Raw genomic sequence first — 16,769 nt, 5'->3', positions numbered from 1 at the left:
ATATAGTTCACAGAACCAGATATCGCAAAGGAGTCTTATTTTAATGATCCAGTTCATATTGTCACTTTATTCCGAGTATAAAAACCGTTAGTAACCAAAAAATAATAGATCACGATAAGGCGAAGAGAATTTACGAGTACCATGATAAAACTGCTGATATCATGAACATTAATTACATTACTTTTTGAAAGTAAGCTCTAAACTAAAATATCATGACATGAACACAAATATAACTAAAATATCATGACATGAACACAAATCACACAATTAGTAACAAAAATATCTAAAATCGTGGCTAAGATCCTGAAATCATGAACATGAATTGCTCTATTCATGACTAAAATATCACGAAAATATTAACAGAAGTTACAAAAATCCCGACTAAGATCCTGAAATCATGAACAGAAATCACACAACTCGTGACAAAAATATTTAAAATCGTGACAAAGATCCTGAAATCAAAAACATGAATCACTCTACTCACGATAACGTGAATAGAATTCACAGGAATTGCGAATAAGTTCTTGAAGTCATGTGCAACGTTTAACTGTTGACTGTACATTCCCAAATCATGAACAAGAATCTTAACAAAAACTAAACGTGTCCAGGGAAAAACAACAGTAACCCAACCAAACATTCTAATGTAACGCCCTGTATACATTCGGGGCGAACTGGTTTTTAGAAAACACATATAGTTTCATGAATACAAGGTTTATTATTCATAATTTCAGGAACTAATTTGCGTAAATCGTTCAGTTCACGAAATCGTGACATTTTGTTCATGAATTTACGGATTTTTTTCCATGTGGCTTTTTTCCATGTGGCTTTTGTTCAGTACCGGTATTACGGTACCAACAATGGGTCCGTATTATCGGGGTTTTTGGTACTGGTTTTTCATGACCATGTGCAGCACTCAAGATGGATCATGAATTATGATCCTACACATAATGGTCATGAAATTTTCACGTGAACTGTTTCACAAAATTATAGTTTTTTCATGATAGGTATGTCCAGCTTCTAACGACTAGTAATAGATGCGAACCATTAGGACCTCGAACATCGTTAATCATTTGATAAGGTTCAATGTGATGTCTGGGCAGAAAACGAAAACTACGCCGAGCATCAAATATATATTCTAGAGCCACAAATCGTGTTCGTGATGTAGTTCACAAAATAACATACCGCTAATCGGTTATGCTTTCATGAACCAAATCATATTGTCACGTTACTCCGAGTCAAAAACACGATAGTAATTAAACATGCACAGGACTCATTACTTTGCGTGTCAGATTCGAAAGTGAACTTATCCTTCCGTCACTCGCACTAAATGCACGCCACTCTGAAAATCTAGCGAAATCGGCATATAGCACCAGTTGCTGCTCGTTTAATGAGCCATTTGCGCGATCTCCGGAGGGTTAAGAATAAAAAATCACGATAACTTGCATATAAATTAAGAAAATTTTGGTCCAAGATCCTGAAATCATGATCATAATTTGCACTACTTGTTACTAAAATGTTAAAAATCATGACTATGATCCTGATATCATGAACACAAATCACTCTACTTGTGACTAAAATAACACGATAACGTGCTATGCTATATTTCACCCTAAGGAGGAAATTTTGGTAAAAACCAAAATTTCTCACTAGGGTGAAAAATTTGTTGGTAAAAACCAGTCTTTGTACAGGACGATAACGTGAATAGAAATTAAAAAATCGTGACCCAAGATCCTGAAATCATGAATATAAGTCACACTACTCTGCCAGAAAAATCCAACACGAAACACGTGAATAAAATATGACGGAAATGTGAATATAAATTACGGATACCGTAACTAACGCCCTGAAATCATGAACATAAATTATGCTACTCTACCAGAAAAATCCGATAGTAAACTCATGAACAAAATATCATAGTAACGTGATGAGAAATTACGCAAATCGCGACTAAGCTCCTGAAATCATGAACATCGTTTTAATTGATATATGTAATACAAACCAGTGTATCCCCAAAGTGTGAACAATATTCATAACAAAAACTAAACATTTTTTTCTGTGAGATAATAGACTGTTATCAACCTCCTAATGGGCCACAGCCGCGTAGGAATCCCAAAGTCAAAATTGAAATCGACTTATGTCCGAAAATTTGTTCGATTATTTGAACGCACTCAATTTTTTTAAGGGTCGATCAACAACATGTAGCCTTTTCGAATTTGTAGCTTCTACTTTGAATGTTATTGACAATGGCAACTTATATACCGGAATTAGTAAAACATTCGACCGTATTTAAATGCCATTATTATTCTACGAACTGCAAAAATATGGCATTGAAAATATACTCTTCAAATGTCTCGAATGATATTTAAAGAAACGCGAACAAACAGTTCGCTTTCACAATATACTCTCCGAACCAATCCGAACGACGTCTGGCGCACCACAGGGTTGTCACTTGGACTCTGTTCTTTTTATTTTGTACATACATTGCACTGCCTTTATTCTCAAGTATCCAAAAGTGCTTACATGTACAGACGACATAAAACTTTTCTTGGACATAAGAAATTCCAAAGATGCTCAAGTTTTTGGAAAATCCGGATTCTGGAAAACTCAGAAAATATAGAGAGTTAATTCCAAAAATTCAGTCGACACCCTGGTGTCAGATTTACGTTTCGGAAACAATCCCATCCGAACCGAATGCGGATTTCTATCCATGTTACTCCAAATTTGAAATTATTTAATGCAGGTCAGTTTAAATGTTCAGGTTTGATAAAAATGCAAAATTAACAAATGGGAAAAATTTTGGACAGAACAAAATTTTTGTGCGCAAGGACTTTATTAGGTCTTATAACAAAGTGTGGGTGTTAAGTGTTTCGGATTCTCATCGTCAGTAACTAACTCCAACTTAATGCTGGTTCGATAAGTCCAAACCAGCACCAAATTGGTGCTAGTTAGACACTAAAATCCATAAGTCATACGTTTTGCTTGAACACCGTTATAGCGAGTGATGGGAGGAACATATATTGCTAGCTTATTAGGCAAAATAAGTGGTTTATGTAAGAAACCCGCGACGCAATCCGTTTATCTGAGAAAAAAGATCGTACCTATTCCTGCCAAAAACAAAGACATACAATTCATCCCGAAACAATTAAAATATAACACGTAATAAGTACAAATCTTGATGATAAATAAATTATTTTAAATTGTTCCGTGACTTCTTTGTCAAAATAACGCTCTGGCGGCTACATTTTCGTTCATTTTTGTCAGCCAAATCAACATTCCTAGCTCATTTTTATGATAATTTACAAACAATATACAAACCAGCACGATATTATTTCCCCCTGTTGAGCACCAGGAAATTAAAATCATTATTCTTTCTCTCTCCCTCACTGTGTCTCACTGACATTATGTTGTAATAGTAGTCCAGCCCACTCAAAAGCGTCATTCCCAACCAAAAAAAAATGCTCAGACGGAAGAGGAAAATCCTGTCATTCCACCACCACCACAACCACCTTCCCAGTGTCCCATTAAAACAAATCGTAAAAGTTATAAAAGATGAACGATTTCATTTTTATCTGTTTTATGACTTTTTCACCTGTCTCCTTCTTCCGCCGCTGGCAGGACGAATCTCTCACCCGACAGCTGAAGTGAAGGCTCGTTGTCTACTCGCGAAAAATGGTACCTGTTTCCGTCATTGCGCGCCGGTTTCCCTCTCAGTTCGTCCATTCGCCCATTCACCCGCTCCGGTCGCAAACAGCTAGAAAACAGAGTGCCACGTGTTGGAGTAATAAACGTTTTACAGTCACGAAAGCCAGGCTGGCAACGAAGGAAGAAAAAATCGTCGAGTCTGTGAAGTTTCTCGTTCTGTCCCGCATTTGTCTTTCTGTCAGCGCGCACGCGACAGCCTAAACTCACCAGCCCCCGGGGCTGAAATCAACGTAACAAAGAAGAACATTTAGCCTACAGCGGGGTACAGCGAGTGAAGGTCTCCTGGACTGACGCGATAGGAGGCACACTTCTGTCAGGGCTTATCTTTTTCGCAGGATAATATTTTTATTAAATTAAATCTTTATCTTTGGGTCAGAGTTACCGGAAGAAAAAAAACAGGTGAAGTAAACAGTTTGGAGAAAGGGATGTTCCTCGTATTTGTTTCTGTCGCTTAACTCTTAATTTTAACATAAAACTTTTTCGAGAGCAGATGTGGTGTTTACATCAAGATTATGTGGAATTTATTTTACGAAAAAAGTCGCCTTCATCATTGAAGTAATAATGGATACACGTGGTACTTTGTGATTCCCTTTTCAACTGTCGCTATTTATGTCTTGAACAGTTACCATGATGGCAGGTTGAAGTTTTTAAGTTGTTTCGTTTATGTCGAATTAAACTTTAAATTACTTTTTTCGAATACTTATGATCATTTTTTCCGAGTGTCACCACCAAACAAACCTTCAAAAAAAAAGAAACAACATAATATGTTATTATCTTTTCCCTTATCATCCGAAAACATCTCGTTACGTATGCATAGTATAAAAAAACGAAACATTATTCCTCGACAAAACTTGGTCTCTAAAATGTTCCTTCTATATTTTTTTACCGAAACCAAACTTGTGCTGCTGTTTCGCGATAAAAAACGATCCCATCTATCAACGACAACAACAACAACAATGACAACAACCACTACAACGCCCACCCCGAACCGAACTCTGAACAACGACCGTGTCGAACCTCCCGTTCTCACACTTCCGAACAGGTCTCCTAGGGAAGACAGCAGCGACATCTGCCTCAGGTGAGCCTCGTCAGTTTACTCTCTTCCGGTTGCTGCTACTGCTGCTGCTGTTTCTGCTCGCTTGTCCGTTTGTGTTTCATCTCTTTTAGATTCTATAATTTCGTATGTCTGCATTGTTGTTATCATCTGCCGGTTGGTTTAGCAAAAAAAAACAATAGTAGGTACAACTCGAAACAGGCAAAGTGCCGTTTTAATTCTGTTTTGACTGTTGTTTGAGAGCTGCGAAACCTCTATCACCATACCTGAGAACGGAAGGAGGTGCTCTCTCTCTCAACTAGTCGGAGAAGGGGGGAAAAACAATTATCGTGGTACTTGCCTGTCCGGGCTCTTCACTGTTTGTTTGGTTAGCTTGTTAATTCTTTACGACATTGCAGTTTGCTCTTAATCATGTACTTGATTGTGTTTAATCTCCGGATTTTCACACTTACTGTAAGCCGGGTTTTCTTTTATTTTATTTCTTCTGGTTTTTTTGCCTGGTATACAGATAATACACATTTCGTTGGCTGCTGCTAGGAATCAGCAGTTGTGTTTTTGGTTCTTTCAATTTATTGCGTTTGAAAAGCGTTTTCTTCTAAGCTTATAGAGAGAGTGATTTCGTTCTGGGGCTACGCACGAGGCCCATCTTTCGGTTTTGATTATTCCTATTACAGTTTTTGCATGATTAATTAATTACCTCTCTATTGCATGATTAAAAATTTCAATATTTATTTTCGAGCCATTATTTTCAGAAAACATGAACCTTGAGATTTCATCTATTTCACACCTACTTTTTAACCTTAAAAGTCTTAATCCATAAGCATTTTCTATTTACTAGCAATTTTCACAGTATCATCCACAAAAGCTTATTCATGATTTAACGAAATGCTGAAAGTAAATATTCTCACTCGTTTCCAACCGACACGAACATGCCCTTTTCGGTTGGTAGTCGAAAAATCTGGTATCCTTTCAGAATTTATTAAAATTTTCGTGCCAGAAACCGAACCAGAAAACTGCTTCCGTGGTGATACCCACCCTATGTAGTTTTCTGTAAATCACTGATATTAAAAATTTTCATCGATCTACGATTTTGCTGGATATTTATGGTGATCTGTACGGATTTTTATGGACGCGAAATAACCTATGTTTAAGAGACAAGAAATTAATTATTTTTTTGGGTTTTGAAGTAAGTACCAATACCTTATTTAAGATTTTTTGGTGATATCCAAAGGGGAAAAATCGATCCAAATGGTGAATTAAACCGAAAAAAGAATCATCCCAGATGAAGGATTCGAACCTGCAACCTTTGGGTATCCGACCCATAAGGGTTAGTACATTTGGTCAGATACCTAAAGGTTGCGGGTTTGAAACATGCCTCTGCACAGTGTTTTAAAACGTCGTTGTCGTGCTCAAAATTAATAGCGTCTAAACCGTCGAATTTGGAGGTATAGTTTGTTCTGAGAAGTTGTTGTTCTTATGATTGCGCATCCACAGAAGTACACCGTTCAATGATTAATTCACCTATAAGTGATATACGAAATTTATTTTCCGAACTAATTGAGATAGAGACTTTGTGTCTTCGACAAAGTTGTAGCAAATGTTACTACAAAAGAAATTGCTGAAGACACTATATATCTAGCTTCAATAGTTTACGAGTTTTGGAACATATTATATGGAAGACCCATTAAAATTAGTTTTTTCATGATAACTTTTTTAGACATTCTCGTATCTTCTTGGATTCTTCCACAAAGTTATTTGCGGTATCGAAACACATATTTTTGACGAACATAGTTACTTCCTATCTGTTGAATTTAAAAAGATATTCCAAATTTCACGATATTTTTGGGGTAACTTCTACCTTAAATAACTCGTTAAGGAGCAAAAAGGAGCAAACAACATCATAACATACTGAAAGTACTAGCTTTTTACATTCATATAATGGCCCGATTGTTAGTCGACGCGATTCTCTCCGAGTGTTATGTTGAATACAATATGCCATCGCAGTGGTATAAAATGAAATATTCAAGCGCACAGCGACAAACAGCTTCATGTTTTATAGTAAATTGCATAGAATACGGTCGCCTATAACATGCAATGCCTTTCAAAAATCAAATTGTAGTTTTGGATGTGTTTAATAATGTCGATATTTTCATTATAAATGCAGAATGCGTTGCTGAAGACAAAGAGTTAAGTAGCCGGGAAACTCTAAGCTTGTTCATTGACACTACTCCACGCTTTTCTAAACTTTCTTGCTTCAAATCCTTGCTCTTCCTTGAATACTATGGCTCTTAATATTTGAAAAATACCTCACCTTCCAGTCCCTTGCTAATTAAATGGCGTTACAATATAAAAAAAAATTATAAATTAGATAAATAAATTTATTTTAAATAATCGTTTTCTCCGTCATCTTCAAAGCTTTCTTCTTCCGCTAGAAGAGCTTTGGCGTCTTCTAAAAATCGTTTTATGCTTATTTAGCCATCCCCGAGCCTCAGTCACGACAGGATCCACATTGTGAACAGGTGACATTACCAACCTTCTGGTGGGATTTCCATAATTTTTTCAAGCTTACCAGTATCCACTGATTGTTTAAATTTCACGTGACACACTTCTCGAATGCACGATATGCTACGTTTGGTACTTTGATCTTGATTGTGGTCAAAGTTCTCTTTTCCTTTTTTTGGACATCGATGAATTTTATGTTTTATGACATCGATGAATATGTTTTATGCAATTTACCATGAAAAGATGAAGCTGCTTATCGCAGTGCGCTTGAATATTTTATTGTATACCATTGTGATGGGATATTGTTTTGAACATAACACTCGAGGAGAATCGCGTCGACTAACAATCGGGCGACTATATAAAAATAAAAAGCTAGTACTTTCAGTATGTTATGATATAGTTTGCCCCTTTTTGCTCCTTGACGAGTTATTTAAGGTGGAAGTTACCCCAAAAATATCGTAAAATTTGAAATATCTTTTTAAATTCAACAGGTAGGAATTAACTATGTTCGGCAAAAATATGTGTTCCGATACCGCAAACAACTTTGTGGAAGATTCCAAGAAGATACGAAAATGTCTAAAAAAGTTATCATGAAAAAACTAATTTTAAGGGGTCTTCCATATAATATGTTCCAAAACTCGTAAACTATTGAAGCTAGATATATAGTGTCTTCAGCAATTTCTTTTGTAATAACATTTGCTACAACTTTGTCGAAGACACAAAGTCTCTATCTCAATTAGTTCGGTAAATAAATTTCGTATATCACTTATAGGTGAATTAATCACTGAACGGTATACTCCTGTGGATGCGTAATTATAAGAACAACAGCTTCTCTGAACAAATTATACCTCCAAATTCGACGGTTTAGACGCTATTAATTTTGAACACGAAAACGACGTTTTAAAACACTGTGCTCTGGGGTGATTTTTCGCGCATGATCGCTGCCGTTTAATTTATCATTTCGTTTTTCCCGTTTGATACCACCAAAACATTTTTAACCCTTTGCAACGCCGTGGGACGTATACGTCCCACCTACTTCTAAGTTTTCATTGGATTTCTAATTAGCGTCAATATATAAATACAAATTATCTTTTAATCAACTCTTATGTAAGGAGTAAATTTGGCTGTGTCTGAACTATTTTTTTTTCAAGTATCTCACAGGCCCGTAGCCAGGATTTTGTTTCGGGAGGGGCTTAAAAATTATTGCATAAATGTATTAATTCTGATGACTTGAAACAATCACTGGAAACTGAACGTAATTATGAAAAGTTCTTAGTGAAAACAATTCCAAAAATAAGACAATAGACACTAAAAACTCTAATAATATGTTGCCTGTTACAAGAAAGGCTATAGTGCATCGACGAATTAAATTTGATTATTTTTGATTTACAAGTTAGAAATTTCTCTAGTTACAAAAATGAATAGTCAAGAGCTCAAAGTATTAAGGGCTGCTTGAAAATGCTACGCTGCATGCTACGCTGCTTGAAAATGCTACACATTCGATACACCAATTTGTAGAAGACGCTAAATTGGAATGAGTAGAAAAATATCCAAAAACCCGTCTCATGAAACTTTACACGCATTTGCTAATCAGAAGAACGAAACCAACGTCAAGGTTGTCCCCATGAATAGGAATATATCAGTGTGAAATCAAAGTTTACCGTTGCAAAGAATGTCCGAACAAAGTGAATGTCGAAATTTGCTTCAAATCTTCTGATAAGGCAGGCGATTTGTAGATGCAGAAAATAGGTTCAACTCCTATTTTCATGATCAGGTTTCTTTCTACTATTACTAGCTCTTTGACTTCATCCGAAGTTTGCGTTAACTCGACTTTATGAAATTTTCAATTTAAATGATACTGATCATGTCGTAATCAAAACAATCCTGAAAAAAACACATGTTTTTTTCATTTGACTCTCATAGGTAATGGGTTAAAGACTATCTTCGACAACATTATCAGGCAACTCAGAATAACTATCTTTTTATCTATTTAAGTTGATTCTTTTTAGGTACTTTTTATATCATTGTACTTATGAATTAAAAATATCGTAGACTGATTTTCCTAGATCCCTAAAACTATAGTAAAAGTCAAAATGTAAAGTGAGTGCAAAAACTACTGATTTCACTACAAAGCAAGAATGCCTTAGCTCTATTGACTTTTGACAATCTTGCAAAACCGTTGTAACTTGAGAAGATTACCTAGATTAAGTAAATATTATATTTGAACATTTTGGTTTTATTTATTTATTTGAAGGTTTTATTTCGGAATTCGTGGAGTTTTGGACAATGTCAAATATATATTTCAATGATTTAATCTACTAATGGAAACTACCCAGAATTTAATCTACTGAGCGAAACTGCTCAGAATCTATTCACAAATCGAAAGAAAATTACTTAGCACTGATTACTCAATGCTTCTAATTTACATAAAATTTGGTAAATATAACATTGATGACACCACCAAAATAACTAGAGACTATAAACATAGATAATAATTTCAGCATCACTTGCTTCCGACACATGGAAGAGAACACATCGCACTTGCACCTAATTTGCCGAGGCGTTCTTTTAGAGTTGTCTGTTTTAAATTACAGCAAATTATCCGTTTCCTGTAAAACTTTTGCAAAACTCTTTGCCAATTCATTAAACAAATATGAACACTAATCTGTTTAGTAATAGGTTTGTTTGTGAATAAAAATAATTAGCTCTTGATTTTTTTCAATCATCATCAAGATTGGAAGAGATGTATGATTTCTTGAAGAAAGTTGTAATGTTTGTCTGATTACATGTTTGTTTTATCACTATTTGGGAAAAAGTTTCAATTAAAGTTGTTGCACCTAACGCAACGAAGACGAAATGAGAAGATCAGAGCGCAATTCGGAAAGAACTCGTGTTGAGTGTATAGTAAAGATAGAAGAGTGATCTTGAGTCGATTTAGATTGGTTGATTTTTTCCTCTCTTTGCTCTCTTATTTAAGATTATCTCTCTCATTTTATTCCATGACGAGCAAAAACGGAACGAAAGACTGTCACATACTTAAGACATGAAATCGAAACTGTTATCCCAACTTATTGACTTATAGATTCAATCAGTCCCAACATTTTAGTCCCTCTTCGTGATTGCCTATTATTTTACCACTTTTTGCCCGGTCCACTTTTAAAAGAATTTTTTTGCACGTTTGTCGAAGATATCACGGATTTACGGATTAACAGTGTATTAGTACGGAACGAATTACTCGTAACAATGAAATGAAGCGTTAATAAAAATGGTATTGCGTTAAAATGACGCGAAATGAAAATTCTATTCTCGGCTCAATCGTTCTCAGATAAATTGAAATACTTTTTGTGTAGCGCAGAGTAGTGTACAGAGAACAGAGTGTACAGTGTGCACTGACCTAATGCAGAAATTCAAAATTGTGTGCAATTCAAAAACTTATCATTTAAAAATAACAAACTGGGTCGTGGGTCTTTTATATATTTCCTTATGTAAACAATAAAAATAATATAACGAGTTTATGTGGTTGTCCTACAGATCTCGCGCAAGCGCTTAGCCATTGCACGTGGAAACCTGTTTACGAGGCGAGGAAATATTTTTTTTCCTCACCAACTATGTCTTGGGGGGGAGTAGTTCATTTATATCTCGCTATTGTACATTTCCGTGTCATCATCGTAGTTGCTGCCTTTATGTTCGCGAATATCTTCCTTGCTTTTCGCCCTCAATAATTGCCCTTCCAAATAGATTCCATTTCTCCCAAATGTGACATTAATCTGCGAGTAAGCGGTATCCGATCTTGTAGCGGAACATTCATTTTCTCATAGTCCATATACAGAAGGATCTTAATTATAGCATTGTCACACACAACCTTGTGCTTTAAGTTGTGCGAAATGAATGGTTTCGTCTGCACTAATTTGTTGAGCGCTAAATGCCTGCCATGGTAGAACTGGATAGAGCCGGTTTCCGAAAGTCTAATCTCTATTTACACCTTCAGGATGCGAATGATCAATAATTTTATAATCACCGCATTTGGCTGGAGCACCAATTCTTGCTTCTGCTAATCACTAATCTCGACAGATTATTACAGCTACAATTAAAGTAACAGTCTCTTGTATTCTTCAGACAAGGCACACAATATAAAAGTTACTTTTTTGTTCTTCGCTTCGCGCTGGCTCGAGCAAAAGCATAAAGCACACTGAATTTCGTGACCATTGCCTTCGGTGGTTAGAAATAGCCTTCTTTAACTTTTTCTCAATAATTTGTTCAAACCAAATAAGCAACAAGTTTTGTTAAAAGTCACCGGTTTTTTAAATTTATTTTTGAAAAATTTCGGGGGGGGGGCTTTAGCCCCCTAGCCCCCCCTCTGGCTACGTGCCTGATCTCAAACATTGAACTAAATAATAGATTTTTTTACAGAATTTTGTGTAGGTCAGTTTTTTCGACAAAAAATATCAAGGTATGCAAAAATGGAGTTTTTTTATTTATGATGGTCTATAAAAGATTCTGAGAGACAGGGACAACTTCTCAATTAGCATAAAAATAGATATGTAGTAATACATGTTTTTGAGGTCGCTGATTACGATTATGATAACAAAATTTGAAAATTCAAAATGACGACTACACAATGGCAGCCATTTTTAGATAAGCACAGTCGCCATATTGGATCCGACATTTTGAATTTTATATTTTCGTCAGAACGTCAGAATCAGAATCAGTGGCCCCGAAAACCCCCTTGTAAGACGTTTTAGGTCAATATAAAACGACATGAAATTAATCCAAGCACAGTCGCCATATTGGATTCGCCTTTTTGAATTTAACATTTTCAACATCAGAATCAGTGACCCCGAAACCCCCTTGTAAGACGTTTTTGGCCAATATAAAAAAATGAAATTTAGTCAAGCACAGTCGCCATATTGTATGCGCCATTTTGAATTTTACGTTTTAGGCCAATCTAAGAAACATGAAATTTAGCCAGCACAGTCACCATATTGGATTTACCCAAGCAGAGTCGCCATATAGGATCCGCCATTTTGAATTTTACATTTGTGACGTCAGAATCAGAATCAGCAACCCCGAAAATTCTCTTGCAAGACGTTTTAGGTCAATATAAAACGACTTGAAATTAATCCAAGCACAGTCGCCATATTGGATCCGCCATTTTGAAATTTACATTTTCGACGTCAGAATCAGAATCTACGACCCCGAAAAACCCCTTGTAAGACGTTTTAGACCAATGTAAAAAACATGAAATTTAGCCAGCACAGTCGCCATATTGGACCCGCCATTTTGAATTTCACATTTTCGACGTTAGAATCAAAATCAGCGACCCCGAAAGCCTATAAATAACAGTATTAACAATGAAAAGAAAAATTCGCGTCGCATAGGGTTAAATGACAAGCAATTAATTAATTTTTTAGGTTTTGACGTAAGTACCTTCTTTAAGATTTTTTGGTAGTATCCAAAGGGGAAATATCGATCGAAATGTTGAGTTAAACCGAAAAAAATCAACCCAGAGGAAGGATATGAACCTGCAACCTTTGAGTATCCGGCCCATAAGAGCTAGCACATTTGGTCAGATACCCAAAGGTTGCAGGTTCGAAACATGCCGCTGGGATGATTTTTTCGCATGATTGCTGCCGTTTAAGTCACAATTTCGATCTGTTTTCCCCGTCGGATACCCCCAAAACATCTTTAAAAAAGACGGGTGGGTAAAATCTGTGGCATAAACGGAGTGTCGTGACTAAACTTTGGACACTATTTAAACTATTGTCCAGGAAACATGTAGAACAAATTGCAGAATCTAATACAGGTGTGTTTTGAGAGACATTGGGCAACAATCATAGGGAGCGGTAGTGCCCCTTCCTAGGACTCAAAAGAATGAAACAGTGTGATGTAAGTAAGATTATACGGTGAAACCAAAACTTTGTGCATTATCGAAGTAATTGAAGTGATGTGGTGTTAAGTTGCTGAGGATGAGCTGCCGAAAGCGATGGCTCCTCGCAAGTAAGCCATTTATCCATTCGCTTACACGATTTACTCAAACATAGGAATTGATTCCTTCTTTCAAACATGAGCAGTTCATTGAATCTTCATTAAAATGACTCTTTACGTCTGCCCAGTTTACACTTGAAGAATTGTCCCAACTTTTGAGCAAGACTATCCTGTTCGACATAAAGTCTTTTGCCACAATATCGTCTGATATGAGACATTATATGATAGTTGGCCATTTGACCTAACAGTCGTGTAGCATAAGCACAGACAAACAGCCATAACACTATGATTATTTCCTTAAAAATATCGATCCGCCAAGGGGCCATACACAAATGACGTAGTTTTTTTTCAGCGATTTTCGAATCCTCCCTCCCCCCTTGTAGCATTTGATCACAAAATTCTAACCTCCCCCTTGCAAATAACGTAGCATTTTCAAAGACCCCCCCCTCGCAACGCTGCCGGCCGATGAAAAAATTAAAATTTGTTTCGTATAATTCTTTCAAATATATGTCCTTAAAATTTTTTTATACGAATCGAAAAACTTACTGAAAAAGCGCGTGAAAAGTAATTTGCGTGAATTTACATTTAGTTTTCTTATGAATAGAGGAACATTAAATTGTTTTCTTTAATCAATGGGTGTTGATGCGCGTAAAAAATAATTTAAATCTAATGCTACGTCGCACAACTACTGACCCTACTATTCCCCACGTCACACTTCGTCACAAAATTGGTATATCCCCCCTACCCCCTAAAATGCTACGTCATTTATGCATGGCCCCCAAACACTATACACGCTTCTAATCACTCATCTACAAATTAGTTAACCCTCAGACCCAGGAACTTTTTTTACTAGTGGTCTATCCGGTATACTTGCGCATATATCAGTGGCGCCATATATATTATAATTGTAAATGATATCACTGTCCCAACTAAAATGTATATTCAAAATGATCGCTAACATTGGCGAAGAATTGTTTGTCAAGTATTATATTTGTTAGTCTGTGGTATAAGTAGCATTTGACATAAGGTATGAAAATACTTTCGAATATATTTCGGGTAGATCGTACATTTGCGTACGAATCATTTCCAATGCAAAAGAAAGATAAATCTCGACAAACATATGACTACGGCGTTAAAGGCAACTGTCAAAATTCACTTTTAGCGGAAATTCTGGACAAATCGTTACTCTCCAACCACAGATGTTGGTAGTAAATAAAAGAGAAAAGTTTTCTTTTTTATTAAATGCTGTGAACTGTGCTGTCATATGTTTGTCGAGAAATGCTCTAAAAACACACCAAACCGTTTGTCAAAATGAGCATTAATTTCGATTTTAATATAGATTCAAGGAAAGTTTAAAAGAAGGAATGAACACCTATGTTTGAATAAACCGGTTAGACGAAAATATGACAAATTTGCGTTCAACAGTTATTTGGCATACAAAATCAAAAAACTGCTCATGATTGAAAGAAGGAACCAATCCCTATGAACAAGTAAACCGGTTATACGAGTGGATAACAGGTTTTCTTGCGAGAGGCAGCCACATTCGGCGGCATGACCTCAGCAGCTCCACACCGCATCCGTTCCTTGAATTAGGTAATGAGCAAACCTTAGGCACAGACTAACAGACATAACACTATGACGGAATTCCCTAAAAAAACATCAATCCGGCAATTTTCCCAGAACACTAGCTCCACCTTTTATTCACAGTCCCAAACACTCATTTGCCGGTGGGTTACTCCTCAGGTTAAAGAATACTTTTTCACTAGCGTATGGGGGGCTTGCTCATATGTCAGTGGCGCCATAATTGCAAATGTGGCCACAGTTCCAACTACAAATATATTTAAACTGACCGTCAAAGCGGGCGAAGCATTGTTTTCGAGTGTTATGTCTGTTAGTCTGTGCGTTAGGCTCCACCACAAAAAAAAGATTACGAACATTAACTTTTCTGAGTAATGGGGTATTCTGGGGTATGATTTTCTGGGAATGGAGCATTCTGGATAATGGCTTTCTAGGGAATGGTACATTCTGGAGGATGGAATTCTGGGGGTTGGCTTTCTGGGAAATGGCTTTCTGTGGAATGGTAACAACGTTTGGCGCTGATATCGTTACCTTAATAAAGAAAACTTTAATATAGAAATCAGAAGATATATTTTGTACTTTTCATATCTTAGACCAGTGCACAGTGAGAAAAAAAGAACCCGAATCGCGACTTTTTTGAAAAAGCTGGATGACGATTAATAGAAAAGGTTTTTTTATGTAAAAAGGTCTGAAAAATTGATTTCTAGTATTTACAACATGTCCGTTTTGCCCCAATTCCCTTTGTCGTTTGAATTCATTTTCAAAAACTGAATATATAACTCGGAAGAAAGTTGAATGCAACTGGTCAAAATTAGAATCGATTGAAGATAATTGGAATATTCTCACGAAACGCATGCACCTATTTTACCCCAATTCTTCGCACAACTAAAGTTTGAAATTAATCCTGGTTTTATATTTCGGTAAAAGGCTATATGCCGCTGATCAAAAGTGGTAATTTTTTATATATAAAAGTCCGGGTTATTGTTTGAATATGGCTATACTAATCGCTCGATACGTGTATACTCGTTTTGCCTCAATTCCTCCAATAAATCAAGTATAAAGTTAAACCTGGCTCTATATTTCTGAATGAGGCTGACGGCGGTTGATCTAAAGTAATATTGCTTATGCTAAAAATGCTGGGGAATCAATTGAAGATAGTTAGAATGACCGCACGAAACGTGTGTACCCGTTTTACCCCAACTCTTCTTATATCTCAAATGGAAAGTTAAACCTGGTTGTGCTTCTCGGTAAGAGGCTGAATGTGGCTTATGAAAAGTAGTAATTCTTATGACGAAAAACTCGGGGAATTGATTGAAAATAGTTAGAATGACCGCTCGAAACGTTTGTATCCGTTTTACCCCAATTCTTCACATAATACAAGTGTGTAGATGTATCTTACTCAAAATTTCAGAAAGAGGCTGGAAGCTGCTGATCAAAACATTTTTTTGTGTTGAATTGTTCAGCGAATCGATTGAAGATAGTTGGAATGACTAGACAAAATATGTGTACTCATTTTACCCCAAACTCTTCCGATAACTCAAGTATGACGTTAAAGCAGCTGTATTGCTTGGAAAGAGGCTGAATGCGACTGATGAAAAGTAGTAATTCTTATGTAGTAAATTCCGAAGAATCGAGTGGAGTAATTCTCCACCGCACGTTATTTATATACCCGTTTTACCCCAATTCTTCCCATTACTCAAGTATGAAATTAAACCTGGCTATGGTTCTCGAAAAAAAGATGAATTCGGCTGATGAAAAGTAGTAATTCATATGTAAAAATTTCAGGGGAATCTATTGAAGATAGTTAGAATAACCGCCCGAAATGTGTGAACCTGTTTTACCCCAATTCTTTCCCTAACTCAAGTGTGAAGTTAAACCTGGCTGTGCTTCTCGGAAAGAGTCTGTAATTCTTATGAACTACAAAATAGCGTTCAGTCTGTTCCTGAAA

General features: G+C 36.2%; 1 protein-coding gene across 3 annotated transcripts in view; it reads left to right on the top strand.

Moving 5' to 3' along the window:
* The window catches only part of LOC131678416 (CUGBP Elav-like family member 2), a 1,026,317-nt gene that overhangs the window by 972,035 nt on the left and 37,513 nt on the right, over window positions 1–16,769 (top strand). For 2 of the 3 annotated variants that reach the window (XM_058958564.1, XM_058958566.1), the window contains one exon: window positions 4,745–4,780. The exons of the other annotated variant lie outside the window; for it this stretch is intronic. In XM_058958564.1, coding sequence (XP_058814547.1) covers window positions 4,745–4,780 — 36 coding nt within the window. The remainder of the gene's footprint in view (window positions 1–4,744; window positions 4,781–16,769) is intronic. 3 annotated transcript variants of the gene reach the window in all.

The sequence above is a fragment of the Topomyia yanbarensis genome, chromosome 2, assembly GCF_030247195.1.
Source record: "Topomyia yanbarensis strain Yona2022 chromosome 2, ASM3024719v1, whole genome shotgun sequence".
Taxonomy (NCBI): Eukaryota; Metazoa; Arthropoda; class Insecta; order Diptera; family Culicidae; genus Topomyia; species Topomyia yanbarensis.
This window is presented reverse-complemented; position numbering and strand designations above follow the sequence as displayed.